Below are 26,554 nucleotides of genomic sequence, written 5' to 3'. Positions count from 1 at the left end.
AAGGGTTGAGCCTGGCTCCTTCCATGTGAGGACGGCAAATATTATCCCCATTTTCCAAAATGGGGAAGCTGAGGTATGGGGACTTAAGGGACATGGTTGACTTGTAAACTATTCAGATGAGGGTTTTTGTTGTTGTTTGTTTTTTAATTTAAAACTCATTTCAGGTACTACCCCAGCCACATTTTCCCTGACAGACGTTGTGATTTTACCTGTTTTTTTAACGTGGGTGATCTGTCCACAGTTGTGTATGAAACAATAGAAAATACATAAAAAGAGCAGAAACAAACAGATTGTAAAGTGAGAGAGTGAGATGCACAAAATGGTGAAACTGACTATTGTCCAAGCGCTGTCAGATACACAAAGTCAACACTGAAAAGAGAGAACAGTTTTGTTTTGATTCTCTTCCAGCTACTGAAATTTTAGGCACACATTAAAACAGTAGAAGAATAATTTTTAGACAGAATTGTAATGTATGAATTGACGACACCAAATTTTTCATCTGTGGTCTCTGATTTGGGTACTGCTAGTTTTGGTCCCCCATCTTAAGACAAGCTTGCAGGGGCTGATTTTAAGATCTTCCCTCAGATGACAAAGGAAGTCAGAAGCAGATCTGAGTTTTATGCCCTAAAACTCAGATCTCCAGTCTTCCAGTCTTAAGTTTTTATTACAAGATTGCTTTCACCAATTTCAGAGCTGAATGAATAAGATTTTTGGGGTTCAAGACTGAATTGGAAAAAAAAACATATTAGAACCAAAACCAAATTTTTGCAAATTATTTTCATCAACTCAAAAATATTTGGTTTCAAATCAATCAAAATGTTTTGGGTAATTTAATATTATTGTTTCAATGTTTTTTTTCCCCCCAAATTTCCAGTTTGGAACTGAATGTTTTGAAATGTTTGAAACTAAATATTTTGCCTTAAGGAGAAACAAACTTTGGCCAGAGTTGACTTGAATTCATGAATAATCTCAAAGAACCAAAAAATCGTACATTTTTGATGGAAAATGTTGATTTGGCAAAAAAAAGGATCAATTTCCTAAAGCATTTGCAGGGTTTGGACTTTTCCACATTATTTGAATTTGTATGTGACCACAAGAACCAAATATAGTTTGCAACTACTGAAACTCGCATGTTCCAGATGTGTACAGTGTCTTAAAGAGCATTCCTTGGGATCCGCTAGAGATCCATCTGATTTACTTCCTGGAGTGGCAATCAGAAATAAGTTATTATGAAGGACCTCAATATTTAAGATTCAAGGCTGTTCTGTTGGTTGTGGCACTCCTCCTGCCATAGCTAAATAATACACATTTTTATGTGGTACTTTATGCCAGATCTTAAATGCACAAGATGGGATGTGTCAGAAGAAATCTAAACCCAAGGCCCTGAGTGCTGAGGGTCACAATTGTAAAACCAGATGCTCTATTTCCTGGTGTAATTGTTGTGCAACATTTCTGGGGGCTGTAACAGAGCTGTCAGGACTTCATCCGTAGGCGACGGGAGCAGCTGCTGTGCTGCATATAAGTTGGGGAGTGGCGTGGTTTGTACTTAGAGGTTATCAGTCTGTCAGGCACTTGCGAACGCTTGGAAGGAGAGGTCCTATGTGAATGCCAGATGACACACACACACTGAATATCAGCCTGTTACCAACTTCAGGGGGCTGGACTTGATGACCTCTCAAGTTCCCTTCCAGTCCTAGCATTCTATGAGTCTATGATGCTATGGTTCACTTAAGTGACTCCAAGGTTCAGTTCCCAGTTCTGACACTGTCTAGACTCGCGGAAGCTACATGTCCTCTGTGTCTATCAACTATCCTTGTCCACTGGCAATGGTAATGCTTAGCAACCTCTCAGGGAGGGATGAGATGTTTTAAAGTCTAGGAAGTCTTGTGAGATCCTCTGATTAATGGTGCAGATAAGAACAGAGTATGGGTTATTATTCTGGTAATAAGCAGCCAAGTGCTAACTAGGAGGACATGAGGTAGGAATGTAAGAGGCAACTCCCAGGGACTCAAAATGCAGCTTTGCCCAGCCATAACTCGCACTGACTTCAGTGCCATTTCAAGGGACTTGTGAGATAAGTTTGTGCCACTGTGTACTGAAGATGAGTATCCTCCGCAGCTGTGATCAAATGGGGAGAGGTCAAAATTCATGTCACAACACAATGGGCCTACTGTAGAGTCCTCACTGATGGCAACATCCCACTGATGTTGGGACCACAGTCCACTGGAGACAGTAAGCTGAATGCTTGGGCAGCTGTCTCAGAGAGATTCACATTCCACCTAGCTGATTAACAGAGCGTCCACAGGGGCCCAGACCCAGGAGCATGTGTTTTTATTGGTGGTGCATTTCCACACAGGTCTCAGTGCACATAACAAAATTTATTCTACCCATGGGTGGAAAAATCAGCAGAACACAGATTGCAGGAGTGCTTTCTGATGGCTGCGTGGGCTTTTCTAGATTTTATCCTGATGTTTAATTTTTTTCCATCCAGCAGAGTGGAAATTTCTGGTGGCTACTATGAATATATTGATGTCAGCAGCTGCCAAGATATCATTCATCTTTACCACTTGCTCTGGACAGCCACAGTTTTGAATATAGTTGGACTGTTTCTCGGGATTATCACAGCCGCAATCCTTGGAGGCTTTAAAGACATGGTAAGATGATGTGGATGTCTAGAGAAACGAAAGGAATATGATGAGACAAGTTTAGACGTACCCATTTGACATTCTTTTGAAACACCCGTAAAAAGTGCACTAGTAATGATGTCACAGTATATACAGGTGGTGATAATTTAAATATTCTTTACAATGTGTGAATAATTCAGCTCGCGCATCATTGTGCTTGTGCTGAGAAGAAGGATCTGAAATACCTAAAAGCGGAAAGGGAAACTGACTAAACTGGCAGATCCAATGACACAGCCTAAGCAGAGGGAACTGCAAAAGGTTAAGAAATAAGCACATGAAGAAAAGTAAGATTAAATCACTTTTAAAATGTCTGGCGTTACTAACACACCAGGCAGGAATCCCATTTTAAAATGAATATTTTGCCTGATGTCTCTTTTAAGAAAAAGCAGGTTTCTGTGGCTTGTTTTGAGGGGGAGTGGGGCAGATAAGATAATTTGGGCCTAGAAGAAGATGGAAATTCCGTTCTGACGCTAGGTGGTACTTCATTGGCCTTGAATAGGGTATGGGATACAGGGCCATACAGTCAGTGCTGGGTGGTTACTGTTTGAACCACCACTATCTTTTTCTGTTAGAGAGAGAGGTATAGTCAAAGAAGCAGATTCATATACTCTTTTCTGTGCACCTGGCTCGTTTGTAATAATACTAAATTAAAGTAATGCAACAAAGAATTTGTTCCTCTTGCGGCATTTATAACGCACTTTATCCAATGTGCCTGATTTCAAAAATAAAAATTTTCTGAGCCTCTATATGAAAATCCATCAAATGCTTCCCAAACAAAATATGAACAAATGTTGTCAAAATATGAGAGATATGCCAGGTCACTCGTGAAGATTTGCTCTCTAGTCATGCATAAATAAGTAGCATTGTCACCTAAGCTCAGTCCAAACGATTTTGACCACACAGTATGCAGAGAGAGAAGTACAGAACCATCTTTAACGGAAGAGCTGTAACATCCAATGCATTTTAATGTGCTATTGCAAACAAGAGATCAGCCTACTAGACTAAAGAGTTCTAAAGACCGTTTCCTTCTCCGATTTGTGAAGCCGTTCTGAAAACCCTTTCATCGTACTGTTGAGGGACGGGCTTTGGGACAAAAGGAACAAACGCAACAAACGACCCAAATAGCTACAGAATGAATTGACTTCAAAGCAATCAACAGAACTGCGAGTTGCTAATTCACCAGACCGGGTCTCTGAAATCAGTCACTCTTCCTTTAAATCACTTCTGCTGCCAGTCAGGTGTCACTTACCTGTGAGTGTGAGGCAGGTGCAGGTTAACCTTTGTGTCAGACTCTGTGTGTCTTTGCCTCAACAGACTCCCTCTCTTCCTACACTGAGCTGTACAGTTGAAAATGCACATCCCTCAGTCTCCTATTACTCGAGGCCTCAAGTTACGTCTTACAACACCTATTACCACAGCACTCCTCATCTGCCACCATACTCAGCATATGACTTCCAGGTACGGCACAACACACAGTGGTGTTACATAGGTAAGAATACCCCAGCTGGGGAACCGGGAAGGTGTCTCTTCCCCTGAGGTCTACCAAGGCAATTTCTCCTCCAATGAGATCGCTAGACCTTCTCTGCAAACACACAGCTTGCCCTTACCTTTGTATTTAAGTTGCACTAAGGGCCTGTCCAGTCTGCAGTCACCGGGTGCAACTGCCACTCAGACATCCCCAAGCTAATTTTCATCTGGCCCCACAAGTAATTACCCGAGGTGTGCCCACACCACCATAGTTTCACTACTCTGGGACTTGAGTTACTAGATTAAAGCTAGCTCCGGTGTGTGTGTCTGAGCTGCAGCCACAGTGAGGGATTTCAGTATAGACATACTGAGCTTCCACCTTCACGGAAGCGTAACAAATTGTGCCTCCTTCAACCCTAGTGTGACCCACAGATCATATAATGCCAAAGGACAGAGGGCACAGGTGCACCCAGAGGTACAGGGTTCCCCCGAGTCTGGTACCTACCCTCTAGTCTGCCCAAGAACTTCACAGAAGGTCTCTAGTGAACGTCTGCCATGGAACACGTAATCATTGCAAGATGTGTGTACAGAAAAGATGTGAAAATATACTAAAAATTATGTTCTTTGGGTCAGGTCACCAGAAGTGCTCTGTGTCCTCTGGTCAGACAGTGGGGATGAGACACTTATCTCAGTCTGTGGTCATGTTTAAATTGAGTACTGCCTGGTTGGCAATGGGCACCCATCGACCATCTTATCAACATGCTAATTGTTGCTTTGTGGGGACAGATGAACTCCGAGTGGTTCCTTCAGGCTGTGAGTACAACCCACCACGGGGCTCAATCACATGAGAAGGGACCTCAGCTAAAGTGTTAAAAAACACTGGGGAAAGAACTTGGGGCAAACCACTTTGTAGGAGGCAGGGAAATGTTTAGTAAGTGAAATTTAGCCTTTAGCCTCCGAGAGAGAGAGAGAGAGAGAGAGAGAGAGAGAGAGTGTGTGTGTGTGTGTGTGTGTGTGTGTGTGTGTGTGTGTGAGAGAGAGAGAGAGAGACCATTTGTTTCTAGTATTCTTATGTGCCATCACTTGAATCTCTGTTAATGATAAACTCATTCTTGTTTTCACTACGTACCTCTCTAAGTGTGGAGATCCTGGACTGGCTGTTGTGATGTGGCATACACTGTTCCTTTGGATGCAGTGAACCTGATTGTTCTGCAGGTAGAACAGGATTAAACATGCCAGAGGGACATGCAGAGGATTCAGGGACTGGTGTGCGCCTATTGCTAACCTGCACAGAGAGCACGCAGCCTGCGGGCGATATGGAAGGCTGTGCTATTGCTGCCCGAGCCTGGGGGTGTCAGGGAGCTGATCCACAGCAGGCACAGACCGCACTTCTTCATGCTAAGGGCAGGTGGTGGTGAGGTGCCTTCCAAGCCTGGGGAACTCGGAAAGAGAGACATGTGCCACAAGCGGTGGGAGGAGGGGCCTCAGGGTGCCTGGCTCTGGGGAAGGGGGAGGGCATTGAGCCACATATTTATTTTTATCTATCTATCAGTATATTTTTCTCTCTCTCTGTATATGTAGAAAAAAAGCAGTGGAAATGGGGTTCTGCCAGCGAACTGCTTCCCTACCTTTGTCGTCAGCCTCTTATGCCTGAAAAAAGTCAGGCATGAGAGGCTGTCAACAAACGTGGGGTGTCGCCAGCAGACCCACATTTACAGTTTTTTTTTTTCTGACATCAGCAGCCTCCGCTGGGGAGTGAATATGCAAATGAGCCGGCAGTTTGGGGCAGTGTAACTGTAGCTGAAGGGTTATTCCAGAAGAGCTTATTTTGAAATAATGCCGCTACATGCAAACTGTACTTTGAAATACCACTTGCCTATTTCAAAATGCAGCATCTACACACTATAGAACCTATTTTGAAATAGAGCCATTGGGTGCAGTATGGCTTATTTCAAAATAGGCTCTATTTCCTGTCTACACAGCCCCTATTTTGAAATACGTGCTATTCCTTGTGCAATGACATGAGAAATAACGGTTGCCTTGTGTAGACGCTAGGATAGTTACTTCAAAATAAGGACTGTTATTTTGAAAAAACCTTGCTGTGTAGACACACCCTGTTAGTTCTAGGGGTTGAGCTGATATTGTTTCACGGCAGCTGTGAGCCTAGACCGGATTCCTGTCATCCAGGACATTCCAATCACGTGAAACAAGGCGTTTCCAGTGGCAGCAGACCCTTACCTCTCCCATCCCACTGTCGCACATCTGGCACGAACGTAGCAGACAGAAAACAGTCAGCCTCCATGTAAAAATAGCAGACCTCGCTCTCTGCTAGTCATTTGTGTTGTGTGGTGGGAAGAGTAGGGGGCGTGACAACTGGGCAGGTCGCATTTCCCCAATGATCTGACTTCTGCAGGTAGCAAGCCAACACTGGCACTGAGAAGAAAATGCAAATGAGTAGGTGGTTACATCCCAGCAGCAGCCTGTTCTGCCCTTTGTTCGTCTTCGAAAGGAAGGAATCAAAAGTGAAGCATTTTCAGCAGCCTCTTTCATTAATAAAATCTGACTGCTGCCTGGAGCCAAAATAAGCCAGGCCTACTCTACAGTTGCAACAAAGCCGGCTCTCGTCAAAAGCTCCTGGTAGTTGCTAGGCAGCAATACATGTGTGCTTGGTAATGTTGAAAACCCAAGGTTGTGGTCTCTGGTTGAGTACCACAGCAGCATCCCCCACAGCTAAGTCACCCTGTATGTCAAAGTTTAGCCTTTTGGAGGATTCAAATGGCTGCAACTTGGCAGGGAGAAGGGGCTTGGTCCTAATTGGGAGGGGAGGGAAAGCCATTTTGCCATCTAAAAGTATAATCCAAAACAGAAGCCTTTGGTTTTTGACACTTTTGTGTGGCCTCCCAGAGTTTACTCCACAGGGATCCAAGCCTGCCTTTAACTGGTGGCATAATGAGCTGTAACAGAGCTGTAAGAGGGAAATGAATGTGCATGTACATATATGACATGAGATGATATATTTTAAAAAAAAAATCAAAGCCATTTTCACACAGGCCATGTGCCAATTTTCTTTTTCCAAATAAAATGGGAATGAGCCATGCTGCCTTCATCAATTTAAAGGGACACTATGGAGTAGCCTAGGAGGAGTTATGCAAGTCTTGTGTGGCAAATCTGGTTTTACAAAATTGAAGTGCCCATCCCCTTATTTTATGTAAAACCCAAACAAATGTACAGGAAGATTTGATTCTCAGGCAGGGTTTGCAACCTAAATGTTATAGAAGTGGTCTAATGTATGAAAAGTGAAGGAGGAAATTACTCTCAGGCTGTGTCTACACTACAAAAATAGCTTTGAATTTGCTTACTTCAAAGTAAGTGACTTTGAAGCTGAGCATCTATACGCACCCTACTTCAAAGTAGGGCACTACTCCACTCCTGGGAATGGAGTAAAGACTTTGAAATTGGGCTCCCTACTTCGAAGTTAACTTCAAAATAAGGGAAAAATGTGTGTAGACTCCCTGCTGGCTACTTCGAAGTAGTGCCTAAGTTCAAAGTTAACTTTGAAGTTAGTTCCTAGTGTAGCTGCACCCTCAGAGGGATGGTCAGGTTCGGCTGTAGCGTCACAAAAATAAGCAGTCCTGTAGCACCTTAAAGATCAACAATTTATTTATTATGAAATGAGCTTTTGTGAGTAAGATCCAATTCACATCTGAAGACGTGGGTCTCAACCACGAAAGCTCATTACCTAATAAACAAACATGTTAGTCTTTAAAGTGTTATGGGACTGGTGGTTGTTTGTGAAAGAGGAAATTGACTAGTCTGTATTAAATATGCAAGCTCAGTGAAATGTGTTCAGTAAATAGCAGAAATAATGAAAAGGAAATCAAATTTAACTCAAGTTTCCACAGGCTTAAGCTCTTATCTTGCAAGTGGTTACTCATCTGCTTAACTTCAGTGGAACTAGTCATCTGAATAAAGCTGAACATGTAATAAGTGATTGCAGGATCAAGATGCAAAGTTTTAGTAATGTCATACTGTTTGGTAAAAACTTCTTTTTAACTGACCGCTGTCCCTTTCGGTGTATGGAATTAAGAAATGCTTATTTACCTTGTATCTTTTCAAGTTTGATAATTGTCTCTCTTCTCAGCAGCATTCCAGTGTGTTTCCAGCCTCTACTCCTTCTGGACTTTCAGATGATCCTCAGTCAATGTCACCATCTCCAAGCTACATGTGGTCCTCCAATGCTCCTCCTCGCTATTCTCCACCATATTTTCCTCCTTTTGAAAAGCCACCACCTTATACACCCTAAAGAAAAAAGTGTGATGTTAAAATATTTGTGAACATTTTGTATTTATTTTTATTGGGGTTGGAGGCAGAGAAGATTACAGAAGACAATATGAAATCCTGAGTTTTGTTCTTTCTTGAAAAACTTATTTTACAGGTTTAACAACTGTGTACAGAGCAAGAATCATTTAATTGATGCTTATTAGGGTCGGTGAATAGCAGGTGACCTAAATTCAGGCCTCTGGTTTACAATAGTCTGTGATTTTTAAAGAGGTGCTACCTGGTTAGACTATTGATGTCTGCCGTGCCTCATCTTGAGCCAAGCAGTCACCTGGATAAATATGGCTTAAGATTAGCCAGAACCAGTAGTTGCTCCGGCCTACGCTTTCGCTGTAAAGGTGAGGATGCTTGCAAATCATCTTTGATGTTACTTTTGTTTGGCCTTTCGCTTCCTACAGACAGGACATTGGTTGTCTATGTAATGTAGTTTATATCTTTCATTGGTTACAGTCTACATCCTTATCAAAGGAGAACCCAAAGAGGAGCTTGAGTTTCTTAAATCATAATACAAACTGATGGAAAACAGTTCTATAGGATATGATACCCTGTAGTAATCTGACAACTGCTGAGAGAACGGCAGCAGCCAGGTTGGCTTGTTTCAGGATGCTTCATAAGGTAGGAAGTATATTGAACAGAGCACTGCTAGTTCTGTGATCAATGACATAAGAATCGTGCCATTTGAATGGCTGTGTATCTACAATCCAATTGTTGATAGCTCTTAAATAGAAAGATGCAGTTTTTTCTCATTTTGCTAATCGAAGGCATCTGCAACTGTCCACAAGTCAATGAAATACACTTCAGTAAAACCATGTGTTGTCCTTCTTTCTGTTGGGAATGTTTTGATTATTTTGAATCAGCATCCTCTGTAAGAACTTTTTTAGTGGCTGTATCACAGGCTGCATGTAATGAATTATTACTGTTTGTTCTCAAGATGTAAGTCTTTTGTGGATAAAATTCAACACCACGTAAACAATAGTCTAGGACAATGTTGTTAAGAATTTGCTGTTATTGTTGTGACTTTCTTTTAATCTGCAAATGATAGCTAAGCTGATCTGGATTTCATGCAAGTTTTGCATGCATCTTGCATAACAAAAAAGTTCACCCTTATTGTCACAGTGTTGCTTTAAAGTGTGGTTCTTGCTCAAGAAGTGATTTCATTTGGCAACTTCTAGTGCAGAACCACTCACTCTGAGAATTCCCTCTCACATCTGTTTATCTGGGGGATAAAAATAAGGTATCTGCATTTTACTTGTTATACCTAGATTCTGTTTCAGCTTCTGCACCTAAAGAAATGTAAACTGTCAGGCTGCACCCATTTCAAGCTGTCATCTCAAACTAGACAAAATGTAATTATGAGCAGTTTGGCTTGTAGAGTTTAATGCTGTTATATGAGCCACAAGGAATACAGCTAGGACTTCAGACTGTAACATCTTTCTACTTGCAACTTAAGCAAATGAGAGACCGTGTCAGAAAGGAAACTACCTGTGGGAGCCAGGATGGCACTTTTAGAGAACAACACTTCCACATGCTGCTTTTAATCCTATACATTTGCAAAACATTTAGGCATCTTTTAAAATTCATCTGTTCCCTGTCAGATACAAGTCCACCTAGTCTCAATAATTAAATATTCATCCAGAAGCAAATGTCGAACTTCTCTCTGACAACAAAAATGGCGGGAGAAATACATGCAAGATACTCTCTGGATTTAAAGCAGTAGTGTGTGCAGAACATGTTCCAGTAGACGTCTGTCTAACCTCCTGCTCCACCCACTATACAGTAAACTCTTTCATATCTGACCTTCTATCATCTGGAACTCTCAAATAACCGACATTTTAATCATAAGTAAATTTTAGTTCCCTTGTCCATAAGTACAGTGTAGTAAAAGTAAATACGAATAAATATAGCAAATACACTGTAAATTTACAGTGTACAATATGACTTGCTGATAAAGTACTCTGCATACATTTTTGTGTGTTAATATCTAATCACGTTTTTCTTTAGTATTGTGCATTGTTAGGTATACCTCTCTATTATCTAGAATATTTGAATAGCCAGCAACCTCCCGGTCCCAGGGCTGCTAGATATGAGTTTACTGTGTATGGTTTAAAAAGCTCCCATATGTTTGGGCACCAAAAATAAATTCACATTAATGCTCCTGTTCTAAATTAGCCTTATAGCTGTTTTACTCAATTAACATGCTAAAAAGAGACTTTGCATGCAATTTTAAAAAGTGACAGTATCTATGGTACAGCCCCCTGTAGGACAGAAATATATCACATATATTTAAAAAGAAAAGTTTTACTTCTACTGCTTTAAAATGTTAGAGTCCTATCCTCACCTGGAAAACATCCAGTATACCATTTGTGCCTCTCTCTATTAAATAGGGCTACAGGACATAGGGAATACATGAAAGCCTACTGCACAGTAACAAGGGGACAACAATAACTCAATGTCAGAAAAAAGTTCTTTGAAAATAAGTATACTGTGGTACTTTTGGCCTGACAGAAGCAAAAGTTTTTTGCCAAACCTTTGCACTTTAAACTAGTTGTTATATATTGCTATATTTAAGCAAAAGCTACATTACTGCTTTAAATTCATTGTAACTGAAGATTAACATTAAAAGCATCATTGGGCTTTTCTGTTCAACTGTTTCCCTTCTGCTTCAGCATTATAACCGTTCAACATAAATGCACTCATGCATTGTATGCATGGCTTATGAGCATGTGAAAATTACATGACTCCTACAGCCCTTTTATTACTTCACAAAAGTAAACTGTGAATTTTAAAACTTGTATACAAAGTTGCAGGTTATAGTTTAGCGCTCTGAGTATTAGTTTTGCAACGATTATACTGAAATTCCTTGTGTGTAACTAGGAACTACAGCAAAAGCCAAGCGAGCATTTGCCATTTTAGGGCCCAGAACTGCCAGCCTTCCTGGGCATGGTGCTTATTACCCTAACTAATCCCACTGAGCCCTTATTTTGTAATAATTTATACACATTTTCTAGCTATAGTAACTACAATTCTGCATGTCTTATGTAACCACAGGTGTGCAGAGGAGGTCATGTGCAGTTCAGTCAGCTGGACTTAAGGCCTACAGCAAGATCTCTATAGTATGCTACTCACCAAGAAATTTTGCTGAAGAACATTAAAATTGAAAGCTGGCTTTAATGTAGCAGGGAATAGTGTAATAAGTACAGTTCCCATGCACTTATTTTATACAGGTTGAACCTCTCTAATCCAAAACTCTCATCTGGCAAAATCTGTAATCCAACATGATTTTAGTTAGCAAGATAACCACTTTTACTGGGTGTAACCAAGTTTTGTGTGGCCCCATAAGATTGTTTACAGCTACATGTCCCAGCTGTGTGTCCTGTGCTATTATTTAGCTCTAATTTACCCCTAAACATATTCTAAGAGCCCAGTAAGCAGTGGAAGTGTTGGTAAAGTGCTAGACACTATTGACCTCCCATGGGTTGGCAAATTCTTTCATGCAGCTCCAGTCAGGTCCCAAGGGTGCCAGACAAGAGAGGTTCAACGCGTATATTTTCAAAATAATGTGACTAGTTTGCTATAGCAGTAGCCAGTATAGTAATCAGTATAGTTTACAACTGGTTGGACACCATGGAGTTAAACCATCCCTGACAGGAATTTGTCTAACCTGTTCTTTAAATCTCCCATGAGGGAGACACCACAACCTCCTTAGGCAATATATGCCCATGCTTAACCATCCTGACAGTTAGGAAGTCTTTCTCCCACTGTCCAATCTAAACCATCCTTGCTGCAATTTAAGGCTGTTATTTCTTGTGCTATCCACAGAGGTTAAAGAGAACTCCCTTCCCCTTTCTAACAACTGTTTAAGTACTTGAAAGATGTTATGCCCACCTTCAGTCTTCCCTTTTGCAGACTAAACCCAATTCTTTCAACCTGCCCTCACAGGTCATGTTTTCTAGACCTTTAATCATTTTTGTTGCTCTTCTCTGGACCGTCTCGTTTATCCACAACTTTCCTGAAATGTGGTGTCCAGAACTGGACTCAATACTCCAGTTGAGGCTTAATCATCACAGAGTAAAGAATTACTTCACGTGTCATGCGTACAACTCACCTGAGAATGCATCCCAGAACAATGTTTGCTATTTTTTGCAAGTGTCACACTGTTAATTCATATTTAACTTTTGGTCCAATGTGACCATAGATCCCTTTCTGCAGTGCTCCTTCCTATACAGTCATTTCCTGGTTTGTCAGTGTGAAACTGATAGTTCCTTTCCAAGCAGAGTACTTTGCATGTGTCCTTATTCAGTTTCATCCTATTTACCTCAGACCATTTCCTCCAGATTATTTTGAATTATAATCCTATCCACTGAAGTATCTGTAACCCCTCCCACCTTAATATCATCCACAAACTCTAAGTATATTTTTCATGTTGTTATCTAAATGGTTGATGAAGATGTTGAACAGAACCCAGACCCAAAATTGATCACTGCACAACCCCACTTTTTTATGCTTTTCCAGCATGACTGTAAATCACTGGTTAAGTACTCTCCAGGAATGGTTACCCAATCAGTTATGCATCCATTTTATAGTAGCCCCATCTAGGCTGTATTTTTCTGCTTATTAGATGGTCATGAAAGACTGTATCAAATGCTTTACTAAAGGTCTAAGTATACCATATCTACTGCTTCCCTCTTATCCATAAGGCTACTTAACCTATCAAGTGGCTTGGACATGATTTATTCTTTGTAAATCCATGCTGACTGTTGCTTATCACCTTATCATCTTCCAGATGTTTGTTCACTGCTACCTCTAAAATTTCCACAGGAGACAACTACAAACATTAATGCATCTGAAGTTGTTTCAGTCTTTTTGATCTCAGGAGTTAGCTTGGTGTCTTCCTAAATTGTGAGGGAGATCTCCAGAGTGAGGACTAGAAACACAAAGTGTCTCACAAAATGTGAACTGCCCTTGAAAAGAAACATTCTGCACATCTCTAGAATTAATTTTTTTTATTTTTGCCATAGAAAGCTCTAAGAACTAATATCAAGTATTGGTTAATGAAAAGTAGAACACAACTTTAAAAACTATATTAAGGAAAAGACTGTACAAGTATGTACATTACAGTATTGATAAAAATGAACAATGTTTCACACAGAACAATTGATAGGTAACAGCTGTAAAACCCAATGTTCAGTGTATACATTTGTCAGCTTTTGCCTCTTTGTATAAGCTGCATGCCTCAGCGCTACAAAATAAATAAGCAACCTATCAATTTTGTTATCTCCATATGTTTTATTCGTGTATATTGGAATGCTGTGGTATGAATTCCCATAGGAGCCACACAGTAAGGCCTTTCAACCATTATTATTATATTTTGTAGATCAGAATTAACCTTTATATTTGTAAAATGATCAGTAGGTTTGCTACAGAATCTCTTCTAAATGTTCTAATAACATTTATAAAAATGCATTTTTAGATTCAATCAGTGTAAATACAATTTTTTTCCAGAGCCAATGTCTTAATATTTACAAAATGTTTTGGATTACATCAAACTGGAAGGTGATGATAAAGGTTTAAAAAACAAAACCCACTCTTAAGTCCAAGAGCCAGAAATCTAAATATAAAAGCCAAGGGCCCCATAAAGAATTTAAAGGAAGGGTCTAACATGTTTCCCATCCAATAAATACTGGAAGTGAAGTTGAAAAAAAGTTTATTTTACATGACTTCTGGACTCTGGATATTGACGCTCACTTCCAAGGAAAACTAAATTCAGACACATGCAGGCCTGAGTCTTCTGGCACAACTACACCTTTTGAAACACTATTCCAGTTTGTTCCCCCCCAAAAAAACACCTCAGTAGGCCTGGTTTCACTTAAGGGTTAAAACTTAGCAGCAGCTACTATTGATAGCCATGACTGGATATATATTTTATGAGGTAAGCTTAATTCCAGATGTATCAAAACAGGTAAACTTAGAAAATGCCTTCAATGTTTTCATGACAACAGGCGGTGAGGTTTTTATCTAGCACACAGGTAAGTCAGAGCAGCCTGTGCTGCTACAGGCAATCAGTTTTTATTTCTTTGAAAGGATTGTGTGGAACTGCTGAAATGCCAACAATGAAACTCAAACAACAATCAACCTATCACATTTAATAATAATAAGAATAATCCCCTGATGCCCAAAGAGCAATTGTTATCAACATTCTACACAAAATCAACCTATTTTATGATTTTTGACAATGCACCTAGTTTTGAATTAAATCCTAATTCCTAATTTTAAAAGGGTAAATTTACAATATAAAAACATTTATACATATTGTATTCTTAGCCTAGAAAACAGAAGTGCTGCATACTAGACCTAGTAGCTGAACAAATTCTCTTTTCCTCCTCCCATTATTACAAATACTGATTTCTGGTACCCGTTAATTACAGCTTTAATTATATTTGAATCACTTACCTTGAAATATAACTTATCTTTCCGTTAAGAATAAGGAGGATATGGAAATTTAAGATTGATGGTCAAAAGGAGAAGAAATGTTGGTCTGAACAGGAAATGTTTTTCTTAAATCATGAATATGAGAAGAAAAATTCCTAAACTGTCATTTACGTAAGAAATTTAATGAAAGGCCACTAACTAACTCTATGCACAATAATCCTTTTCAGTCATCTATAAACCTGTTTAATTTTCATATACCCATTTACAAAAATTCAACAAGTTACTAAATCAGAAATGCTAGACTATGTGACCCTGCTGATAGTTTAGTTTACTTTCAGTACTAGAATTTCTTGTTCTCGCTGAACTTTTACTAAACTATCTTCAAAGTGCCTAAACATGTACCAATTGCATGGGAGAGGAGGAACATAATTAGAACTGAAAATGAATATTGATATGCCTATGTCATGGAACCTAAATAAACATTTTTTTAAAAGCTGATTATTGATTTAGTCCTCTTTAGAGAAACCCTTCCCAATGGAGAAAGTTTTTAGAACTTCATTGAAAATCTAGCTAAACATGCCTGTAAAATCTGTTGTAGTCTCAGCTACAGAGCCGAGGCATCATTTACATTACTTCTCAGTTTCAGGGAGCATATTCTGCAGTCTTCTGCTAGGAAAAGTATTACAGAAATGTTTAAAATAATTGACCAACGCCTTCTGCCATAATGAGCAAAACAGGAAAGCGCTAATTCAATCTAAATCATCAGCATAGTCTTTAGTAATAAGGTCTACCATTATTCCTCAGAATTTTAAAAACAAATTGCAAAGGTTGATCTCTCTCTTCAATGTTCTTTTTCTTCAATTTTGTAATTTGATATTTTCTTCCCATTGCAAAAAAGAATAAAATATAATGGTCCAGCCACTGAATACTCTGCTTACTATATTGACAAATATAAATAAAGCTTGTTCAGTTTAGCCCAAACTAAATTTTTCTTATCGGTATGAACATTTTCACAAAGATTACTGTTCATTTTGACCCAAAAAACCCAAAATTCAGATGCTGGTTCAAAAATAAACTGCTCCAAACTAATGGATCAATTATTTTGGAACCTCACAGTAATAAACTGTTTGGATTTAATATATGAGTAGTGCGATTTTTTTTAAATTATACCATATCCAAGAGACTATTCTGAACATCTTATTGTGGTGTTGGTGTTAACATCTAAAGAGAATTCAGCATTAAAGTGCTAACATGAAAGAAAAAGTATATGTAATGTTTAAAGGTACAGGAAATACCCCAGATATTTTAGAAGAAAAACAGTGTTTCAAATTACTTAAGGAAACTGTACCTTGTCAAGCTATAAATTTCCATTTTTGATCAAAATTATGAACTAGAAAAAACACTGATAGCTCCTTGGAAATATCTTACTCTGTATTCAAGTAAACTTCCAGATGAATTACTACTACAAATGACTTGCAGCTAAAATAATCCATCTAAATTACTACCATCTGACTTGGTAGAACAAGTTAACTTGTTTTCACTTTGACAATTTGTTTTACAATATTTTTAGCAGTTCATTTGAGACAGTTGCACCTTTTCTATACTGAAGCTTTTTCGGCCCTTAAAGCAGTTCAGTAAGACTCTGGTATTACAAATTCAAATTCAGTACCACACTCCGATAGATTTTGTTTAAAAATGGATTCACTTCCCTGCTGAGTGAAAATATCATCCCAGGTCATAGGCTTGGGTGGAGGATTAGAAGTTGTTCCTTCAGCATCATCTTTTCCTGCACCAACATGATAAACAAGTCCATCTTCATTTAATATAGGCATATTGTTTGAACGATCAGTAATATATGCATATTGTCTGATCTGTAAAGACCTGCAAGGATGCAATCGATAAAGCTTGGTGTCTCCAGAAGGGTCTTGACTATGAACTGATCTTATATGTGAAGCCATAACCTGATAATTGATGAAAGATTTCCCACATGTCAAACACTGGTACCTTCGCTCACCAGTGTGGTGAATTTCATGTTTTGTACGGTATTCTGCAAGAGGGAAAACTTTCTCGCAATATCGGCATGGATACTTCTTCTCCCAGGAATGAACATTAAAGTGTCTCCGCAGACTAGTCAGACATACATAGGATCTCTTGCATACAATACAAATATAGTAGACCCTTCCATCCACTATGAGCTCATAGTGATCATCATGCTTTAGCTTCATGCGTTTTCTGTCTGCAGAATCATCACCAGATGTTCTAGGCATCTCATCAAGTTTGACTTCTCCTTCATCTGGATCATCTTTTACAGGAATTACGATGTCATATGTATCTTCACCAATATTTGCATAAACCTTACAACCTGTTGATAGGCCTTCTATTTCAGTAGCTGTATCTAATGTTATGATCTTCTGACCTTCCATCACATGCTTTGATGCTATACCTGCAGAAGAATCCTTGTTGCTTCCAGTAAGAACATCTGAGATTTTTATTTTAAACTCTCCAGGTTTGGAAGGCGGTTCTTGTGCAAAATTAACAACCTGTTTTTTCTGTACACCTGATCCTTCAAATGTTGCCACTTTGGGGGAAGAAGATTGCTGAACCAAAGAGCTGCTACTAACTGAACCTGGACTAGATGAGCTAATGATATCATCATCTTCCACATCCTCCTCCTCTTCTTCTTCCTCCTCCTCAACAGCATTTGTTTCCATTTCAACTAAAGACTCATTATTAGGTGGTTGTTGGTTTTCCCCAAGCAAATTTACCGTAGGAGAGATGTGTTGTTGATGTGAAGAACTGACACTCAGTGATGAATTGAGTTGAGACTGATTTAGCAAAATGATGTTAGGAGTCAAATGCTTTGGAGTTGAGGAGTCAAGTGATTCAGCATTACTTTGTGTTTGGTTTGGACTTGGTTGGTTGGCAGAGGAAGTGAGTTTTTGAGTTACTGTAATACCAGTTAGAGGAGGAGATCCACCAGTGCTACAGGACATTTGGTCAGAAACACCAGCAGGATTTGGACAAGGCTGGCTCTGTGGCCCTGCACTGATCTCTGGAGAACGCTCTTTTGCTGGCACAATTTCGGAGCAGAAGATGACATCATCATCATCATCTGAATCACTCACAGTAATTTTTGTAGTTTCATATTCTTCACCATGTAAGGAAAATGATTCTGTTATAACAGGCATCCCACCAATTACATGCTGACTCACATGTTTTGTTGACGATATTTGTGTTTCAAGACTTTCTTGATCTGAGCTAGGAGGTAAAGTTTCCAAGGTACCATCCTGGATGCCACCAGATAGGCTTTTTACTTGTGACAGAGGAGCACCCAGATCTGCTATAAATTTAATTCCCAGTAATTGCCCTGATTTAATCAACTCATCGAGTAAGTCTGATCTAACTCGGATTAATTTTGAGCTATAGATATAGTTGAGTATTTCCGCAAAAATCTCTGCTCTTATGAAGCTCAACTCAACCACCTGCCCAGCAACTGAGAAAAGCTGGTGAAAATATGTGCTAGCTGCAGAAAGGACATTTCTGTGGGCTCGAAATTTTCGGTCCTCCACGATGACAGTAACATCACAAAAAAGTCCATGGTCACGTTGTTCATTCAAAGACTGGAGTAGCATACCAGAGTACTGGGTGTCTGTTACAGAAATCAGTTTTCTTCCCTCCATTCCTTCAGAAAGAAAAGTAAAAGGAACCACATTAGTTTGCAGAATTTTTAAAATTTTCAGCTGCAGTACAGAATCCTCACATTCAGGTTTGTTTTTTCCAGTGCCAAACTAAACCTTAGTTCTGAGGCATTTTCTACACTTAAAATTTATACCAGCATGGCTGTGTCAATCAAGGGTGTAGAAAAACACACACATTTCTGACCAACATAATTATGCTGACAAAACTGCAGCATAGGAGCAGTTATCATCTGGGGAAGCAGGGTTCCTACACTAAGGCTAGAGCCACACTACGGCAGAAGATCGACCCACTCAGGGTTGATGTTCTGGGGTTTCATTTCACGCACACATGAAACAATGCTTTCAAGGGTCAAAGTCGACCCCAGAACTCCTTATGAGAAGCAAGGAATAAGGAAGTTCAACAGAAGAAACGCTCCCATCAACCTTCCTCCACATAGACAGACATGGCAGTCAACCACTGATAAGTCAATTTTAGCTAAACAACTGGCATAGCTAAAATTACATATCAGTGGTCGACTTCTATGTCTAGTGTAGACATACCCTAGCAGAAAACTCTGTCAAAGTATGCTGCCAATACACTAGACAGCTATGCATATTTATACTGTACCAGCACAGGTTCAGCAGTGTACACAAAGTCTAAGTCCCACTGTTAAATAATCCATATACTGCATGGCTTGTAAATTTAATTATTTCTGCTACTTGTTCTCCACAGCTATAAATATATCCAAATGCCTCAATCTTCTGTTCAATAAAATGAGAGAGTCAACTGAGTAACAACCAAGTATTAGCTGAAGACACAATTAGCTGAAGGTCAATGTCAGATCAATATAATCAAGATTGAGCCTCTGCAAAGCTTAAATAAAAACCTGTAAAATGGAAATATTCCTTTAATATTGTAGAAGCTTAACATATGAATATCAGCAAGAGGGAAAATTGTCCTGAGTTAATTACAAGCCCAGCTAGCAAAATTTTGCATGTGCTCTTAACAAAGGGACTAATGCTAATGAAAAAAATAGGGTTATTTTACACCCCACCCACAAAAGAAACAAAAACAAAAAATCAATTTATTTGCCCCATGTGAGCAGAAATTTGCACGACTACCCTACAGCATTGTAACTCAGATGCTGCACCATGATGTTAATGAAGGAGTGCCAGAAAGTGAAACCAACAGGTCTATTTTCATCTTTCAATACAATGTATTTCAATAAAATGCAAAACCTTCACTACAGTGAAAAGGAAAGATTTTTAAAATGTTAAATTAAAAACACAGCTGGCAAAGAAACAAATTTAGTATCAGTTTTTAATCCTGCAAGGTCCCTTTACACAGAGAGAATGTCACTTTGTAAGTGGATTGGCAGTAACAGATTAAATGCTGGACATTAATTACAAATTTCAAACTATTTAAAACGGGTGTTAGACTGCTTATCACTATAAAATAATAATTACTGACCTAATATTAAGCACATTTAACATTCTTCACTGTAAATCACTTTGTAACCAATTACATAGTCATTCCTTTTTTCAAAAGAATTAGTGCAAAATAGGTAACTTTAGAATGCTACTTCTTTGGAAAAGAAATCATAGGTATCAAACAACTTTACTTCAAGCTATTAAATATAATTTGGCCTCCCAAAAATTACATAGCTTGCAAATAATATTGTAGCAAAATGAGGATTATCATTATGACATCTTGTTTTTACTGCAATAGAATGAACTTTATGGTTTAAAAACAATACTAATTAAATATCAGTTATACATTATTTCCCTTTATGGTGTCAAACAATTTCAAAACACAAAAGATACTGCCTCTTAAAAATGAGTAAATTGAGCATACTGCCAACAACCTCAGACTCTTAAGTGTGAGAATTCAAACAATTGTTCTAAATAAAAATCTCTACATGTTAATCTCTACAAGCTTCAGTTGCCTCCTTCCTGCTCAGAGTAAAATTTAAGCAATACAAACAAAGAATCAAACACACTGGTTTGTCTATCTAGATAGCTATTGAGGATCTGCAAGAAGAATCAGCGCTGGGGAAGAAGAACCAAGTGCTTCAATACAACCATTTTGAAATGGGGGGGAAGCTCAATAAGAAACAGATACGGGGAACTAACCCATGCAGCAACAACAGTCCCATCAAGAAATAACAACAACGCTTTGCTTATGTGTCTTTATAATGTAAAATATTCTTAAAATGCAGATGATACAGGTATCATGGAGGAGAATGGAAAAACTTCAAGGTTTGGAGTAGCTTATTAGAGCTCCACATGCAGAAGTGTGCAAGTTTGATAACTGTACTGCTGTGCCTTGCAGAAGTGGCCATACAGAAGGACAGGATACAGATAAGTAGCAGAATTCTTATGTGATGGGGTGTTGCAGATGTGTGAGCAAAGAGTGTGTGGTAGGTTGCAGGCAGCAGCATGAATACAGCAAGGCAACAATGCACAGTAATCGTGGCAGATGAAGGGGAGGGAGCAGCTGGATGGCATGGAATGAGCGGGGGAGTGTTGTGCTGGAAGCAGTATGGGAAATAAACAGACATCTCCTACTAGCACAGTGGTTCTCAAACATTCATACTCATGACCCCTTCAAACAGCAAGCCTGAGGGCAAGCCACATGGTAAAGCCTGGAGGTAAAGTAAGGTCTGGGGTGAAGGTTGACAGCACCCCCCATGTACTAACATCACACTTCAAGGGTACCATCTCCCCATTTGAGAACTCCTACACAGATTAGTAAGGCAGACTGCTTTAAACATGCCTTACAACAAGAAGAGTGGGCAAATGTGTATAGCATTGACTATTTGAGGAGTAAGGGGGATTTGTGTTTATAGAGGAACTGCAGAGAGGAGCAAGAGGAGCATACATGGAGACCTGCACTGTTGTCATTTTTGAAAGGGGAAGTATATGCACTTTAGTTACATGTGGAAGGCTGAACTTGGGGAATTGTGGGTGCTACACTGTCAGACTATGTATGGCTCTGAATACAAGAGGAGAGCTGTCATGATAAGGGGACTGAGTATGAGGACTGTGGCTTCATAAGTAGGAAATCTATGGATGCAGTCTCCACAACCACTTTTCCAATATGTAATCCCATTTCTCACTTCAATATTTAGCCTTGCATAAGAGAGTTGGGGGCTAAATATCACAGACATAGGAAATATATTTGGGTATGTGGGTGCATGGGTGCTTCTGTAAGGCTGTAAAGTGGATACTAGAGGCCAGATATTTAAAGCCAGGTGAGAATTAGAGGCTGGAAGTTTGGGTAGTAGGGATTAGACACGAGAGGGTGTGGTATGGGCTGAGTAGTGAAGGGGCAGTGAAGTGAGCTATTGGGGCTTAACAGGAAGCGTATAATGGGCTGACTGGAGACACAATGATGTACAGATGGGATCCTAAGGGGCATGACATGGGATTTAGTGGGACACAGGACACTAGATATGGGTGATGAAGTAGGGAGAATGTAGGGATTGGGAAGGTGAGACATGGGAGGCTGCATAAGGGTGGTGGTGGAGGGATCTAGGTGGAGGACTGGTGGCAGAGCATGTGAGGCTAGTAATGACAAAGTATAATCCAAGTGGAGCATGGGAGGCTGAGCAGGAGGTATGGGTGATAGACAAGTGGTCTCTAGGGCTATGTCTACATAGCAGTGTTAATCCGAAATAAGCTATTCTGGAAGAGATGTTCCAGAATAGCATATTTCCAAATAACACCATTACACACAAAACACATTTCGAAATAGCACACAGCTACTTCAAAATAGAGCATCTACACACAACAGAGCCTATTTTGAAATAAACCACAGTGCGTCCAACAGCTGTTTCAAAATAGCCTCTATTCCCTGTCTAAACAGTCCCTGTTTTGAAATAGGCTCTATTCCTCGTGGAATGATGTCTACCTGTTTCGAAATTATTTTGAAATAGAGGTCACGTTGTGTAGGTGCTGGCAAAGTTATTTTGAAATAACAGCTTTGCTGTGTAGACATACCCCTGGCTGGGGGGAAAGGGAATGAGGACAAAGAGGAGGGATCTAGATGAGGCCTGGGGAGCTGAGGTCTAAGGGAGACTAAGTGAAAGCAAGGAAGCGGGCTCAAGCTAGGGTAGTGGGGGGCTATGGGGTGGCATGTAAAGCTGGGTAAGGGCAGTAAGGTGGGAGCTGGGGGGGCTGACGAAGGGCAGGACAATGGGCTCTACCCAGGGTATGATGGGGTGGGCTAAAGTAGAGCGGTTGGGGACAGAAGAAGGTACATGAGGCAGGTACGTGTGGTGAGGCAGGATCCATGGGGGGTTGGAGAAAATGGGAGCTGTGAGAGAGCAAGGTAGTGGAAGCTGAGCAGGGACCTGGAGCAGGGCAATGGGGGTCAAGGGAGGCTAGTAGTACGGTAAGGTGGGATCTGAGGGGGCTGCATGAGAGCAGGGAGGTAGGATCTGGGCTAGGCATAGCATGCGGGGCAGGGGAGGCACATGAAGCTGGAAAGGCGGGGGCTGCGTGAGCAGGACATGGGAGCTGAGCTGGGTGGCTGGAGCAAGGCAGTGGGGGGGTAGGGGAGGCTGGTAGGGCACTAAGGCAGAGGCTGTGAGAGAGCAAGGAGGCAGGATCTGGGCTAGGCATGGCATGGGGGGCAGGGGAGGCAGGATCTGGGCTAGGCATGGCATGGGGGGCAGGGGAGGCTGGATCTGTGGGGGCTGTGAGAGAGCAAGGAGGCAGGATCTGGGCTAGGCGTGGCATGGGGGGCACGGGAGGCAGGATCTGTGGGGGCTGTGTGACAACAGGGAAGTGGGAGCTGAGCTGGGGGCCTGGGGCACACGAGGCGGGTAAGGCGGGATCTGGGGGTGCTGGAAGGTGGGGACGTGGGCGCTTTCTGCCCGGGGCGGGGGAGGCGGCTGTGGCTGTGGCTGCGGCTCTGCTCTGCTCTCCCGCCCCTCTCCCCGGCCTACGGGGCCGCAAGGCCCAGGCCTGCCGAGTGGGGGGGCGCGAGCCGGTGGCCGGGGGGAGGGGCAGCGCTGCCCACACAAAGGGGGGGAGCCGCCGCCGCTTCCTGGTTCGTGAGAGGAGAGCGGAGCCGCCGCTGGGGAGAGGGGCCGGCCGGGCCTAGGCCGCGGCGTGGGGGAGGGTCCCAGGTACCTGCGCTCCGAGAGCCGCGCTCCTTCCGCCAGCAGACAACGGGCACCAGCTCGCCAGCAGCCGCCGCGGCCCCGCCCGCTGCCGCGCCACCCCCGCCACGCGGCCGCCAGGGGGCGCTGTCCCGCCGGCCGCGCGCTCCCTGCCCGCCCGAGTGCGCTCGGCACCTTTCGGAGCGCGCCCGAGCGCCCTCGGGGCCCTCTCGGCTCCGCCCGGAGCGCCGGGGGGGGCTGGAGGGGGCGGGAGCTGACGGCGCCGCCGCGCAGGCGGGACCTCGGCTTGTCCGGCCCGGCTGGGCCGTTCCTCGCACGTGGGCTGCCTCGCGCCGCCGGCGGTGGCGTGGGGTCCCGCTCCGCAGCGCGCGCGCGGCACGCAGGGTGACCAGAGCCTGAGGGAGGAGTGGGGGCGGGGAGTTGCCGACGTCAGGCAGAGCACCGAGCGCTGGCGGGGTGGCGGTCTAGTCACCCGACGGGACCCAAGGGTGTGGCTGCCCCGCTGGGCTGTGCTAAGCCTGTAGGGAGGCCGGAGATGGGGCTTTGTGGGTAGGGTGGTGACACGTGGGCCTTGTTTTAAGGGGCTGGTTTCCGTTTCATGGATTGGTCCCTTAGGGCGCCCGAGGGTTGCCGCCCTTGCAGGCCAGGCCTGAGTCTGCAGACGGTAAAGGTTAATCGTTAAAATCATTCCATGTGACGGAAATCTGCAGGATTTGGAAACACTGGAGCCCTGTAAAGCCCCGAATACCTGCAGGTATCGGCATCCACGGATCTGGACGGGGATATCCACAGCTCGTTTCTCCCGATGTGGCTGCGGGTACAAATTGTTTGCCCGAGCACCTGACACTTATCGTAAGGGACATCCATGGACCGTACAAAAGCTAAACTGAAGCTTCTGGTGACTGCAGTGGGAACTAGAGGGCAGGAGAAATAAGGGCGTGAGAGCAAATTATATGATATTTTAATGGAACTGGTATTCCCTTATAATAAAGAAATCTCTTGTTTGTTTCATGTAGTTTTCCTTATTTCCAGCCAACTAAGACACTTGTCCTAATCAGAAATATCCAGTCTAGTCTTCCCTGAATCTGGTGGGAGTCATAAGGGTTCAAATGGAGTTCATTCGAAGTTACTGTCAGTAGGGCTTGGCAAAACTTCTCAACTCACACTTCTTTTGTAGAAAAATGAAAATTTGATGACATTTAGCATTTTTTTTCTGGCTGGAACACCAAATATTTCAGTTCAGTATTTTTAAAATTAAATGTTTCAATTACTTTTCATTTTAAACTATTTTTGTTTTGAAATTTCCTTTTATTAAAAATATTTAAGTGTGCAGAATCTAATTTTTTTTTATTTTTCAGAATTACCCATGAACACAAAAAAAACCAACAACAACAACCTCCTTGCCCTGCTACACAGTACTTATGAATACCTGGCAACTTAACTGAAGAGGAATTGAAGAATCTTTAACAAAGACATTCTCTACAAAAAACATTAGTCACTTTGGCTGCATCTACACTGGCAAATTTTTTCAGAAAAGCCAGGCCTTTTTCAAAAAAACCCACGGAGCGTCTACGCACAAAATGTGCTCTTTCAATCTGAAGTGGAAAGAGTGTGGTCCTTTTTCTAGTGGCCCTCTTTCTCTACCAGATGAGGAAGAGCACTTTTTTCAGAAAGATTCTTCTGAAAAAAGCGTGGAGATGCTCTGCAGGCCCGTCTTTCAAAACAGTTGTCTTTGTGGATTTTTTGATCCCTGGCCCATTCTTTTGCAAGAGCAGAGGCTGGGTGGATGCTCTCTATCGAAAGCAGATAAATTTTTCAGTACACTTTTTTGTGTGTGGACGTGATCTTTCAAAAGAAGTTTTTTTCTGGAAATCTCTTCTGGAAAAACTTTTGAAGGATTTCTGTAATGTAGGCGCAGTCTTCCATAGGTTTTATCAAAAACGGAGTGCTGAACGGTGAAAGAAAAATCGATTCTCCTTTTAGCTCAGCTTTCACTTTGTAATCTCTTGTGACATCACCATTACTAATTCCTCAGATATCGTAGAATCTTTCTCTTCGAACTTGATGAAGTAAAAATAGAACAAGCTGATTTTCTCTTTAAACATCATAAAGAAGCAAAAGGGGGCCATAGGCTCAGTGTTTTTCCCTTTGGAGTTCATCTTCCTATGGAAACATTGGGGCATCTGGAGATGCCTTCATGCCATAAGGAAACATTCTGTCTTGGCTGAACGGAGCAATGGAAGGGATCCAGTGATGAGATTTACCAAAGCCCTACACCTTGGCTACATCTACACTACAATGATCTTTCAAAAGAATTTCTTCTGGAAGATCTCTTCCAAAATACCTTCTTATGAAAGATCGTGTCCACGCACAAAAAATTGTATCACGAGTGATCTGCTCTTTCAAAAGAGCATCCGCACAGCCCCTGCTCCTTAGAACAGGCCAGCGATTGAAAAACCAGGTGCCCTGAGGACTGCTCTTGAGGGGAAAAAAAAAAAAAAGGCCCGTGGAGCATCTACACAGGTTTTCTTTCAAAAGAAGGCACTCTTTCTGAAACAGGAGTAGAAGAGTGCTTTCAAAACGAGCGCTGTGTTCTTTCAATTTAATTTTGAAAGAATGCTTTTTGTGTGTAGCCACATGGCTGGATATTTCAAAAGTGCCCCTTCTTTTGAAAATTATTTCAAAAGAACTTTCTAGTGTAGATGCAGTCTTTCTGTGGTCACTTGCAGCAGATGAGTATGGATGTAAAAATTCCACATACCTCTTTACAACGTGGAAATGACTAAAAGAGATGGAGTGCAATAGTTAATTGAGTGGTCTCAATTTACAT

At 41.5% G+C, this 26,554-nt stretch overlaps 2 protein-coding genes across 6 annotated transcripts in view; one reads left to right on the top strand and one right to left on the bottom strand.

Annotated features, from left to right (window-relative positions):
• TMEM255A (transmembrane protein 255A) overlaps positions 1 to 15,505 on the top strand; it is a 53,550-nt gene extending 38,045 nt beyond the window's left edge. Inside the window, exons 7-9 of one of the 5 annotated variants that reach the window (XM_075007456.1) lie at positions 2,495 to 2,654; positions 3,999 to 4,142; positions 8,296 to 15,505. In XM_075007456.1, coding sequence (XP_074863557.1) covers positions 2,495 to 2,654; positions 3,999 to 4,142; positions 8,296 to 8,454 — 463 coding nt within the window. In that variant the 3' untranslated portion in view covers positions 8,455 to 15,505. Of the gene's footprint in view, positions 1 to 2,491; positions 2,655 to 3,998; positions 4,174 to 8,292 lie in introns of all 5 variants that reach the window. The other 4 variants (XM_075007458.1, XM_075007453.1, XM_075007455.1 and 1 more) reach the window with 4 other exon arrangements.
• Positions 15,506 to 16,525: 1,020 nt separating this feature from the next.
• Positions 16,526 to 24,005, bottom strand: ZBTB33 (zinc finger and BTB domain containing 33). Its single transcript, XM_075007452.1, has 2 exons — positions 23,735 to 24,005; positions 16,526 to 18,600 (listed from the first exon to the last, which is right to left on the bottom strand). The coding sequence occupies exon 2, from the start codon at positions 18,596 to 18,598 to the stop codon at positions 16,550 to 16,552; it is 2,049 nt and encodes a 682-aa protein (XP_074863553.1). The 5' UTR covers positions 18,599 to 18,600; positions 23,735 to 24,005; the 3' UTR covers positions 16,526 to 16,549.
• Between the last annotated feature and the right edge of the window lie 2,549 nt (positions 24,006 to 26,554).

Source organism: Carettochelys insculpta, chromosome 13 (genome assembly GCF_033958435.1).
Source record: "Carettochelys insculpta isolate YL-2023 chromosome 13, ASM3395843v1, whole genome shotgun sequence".
Taxonomy (NCBI): domain Eukaryota; kingdom Metazoa; phylum Chordata; order Testudines; family Carettochelyidae; genus Carettochelys; species Carettochelys insculpta.
The sequence above is the reverse complement of the archived record's forward strand: the minus strand, read 5'-3'. Positions and strand labels throughout refer to the sequence as shown.

Bases quoted from the DNA above. Each gene is read 5' to 3' on its own strand.
- ZBTB33 (XM_075007452.1), bottom strand. From the start codon at position 18,598: ATGGAGGGAAGAAAACTGATTTCTGTAACAGACACCCAGTACTCTGGT.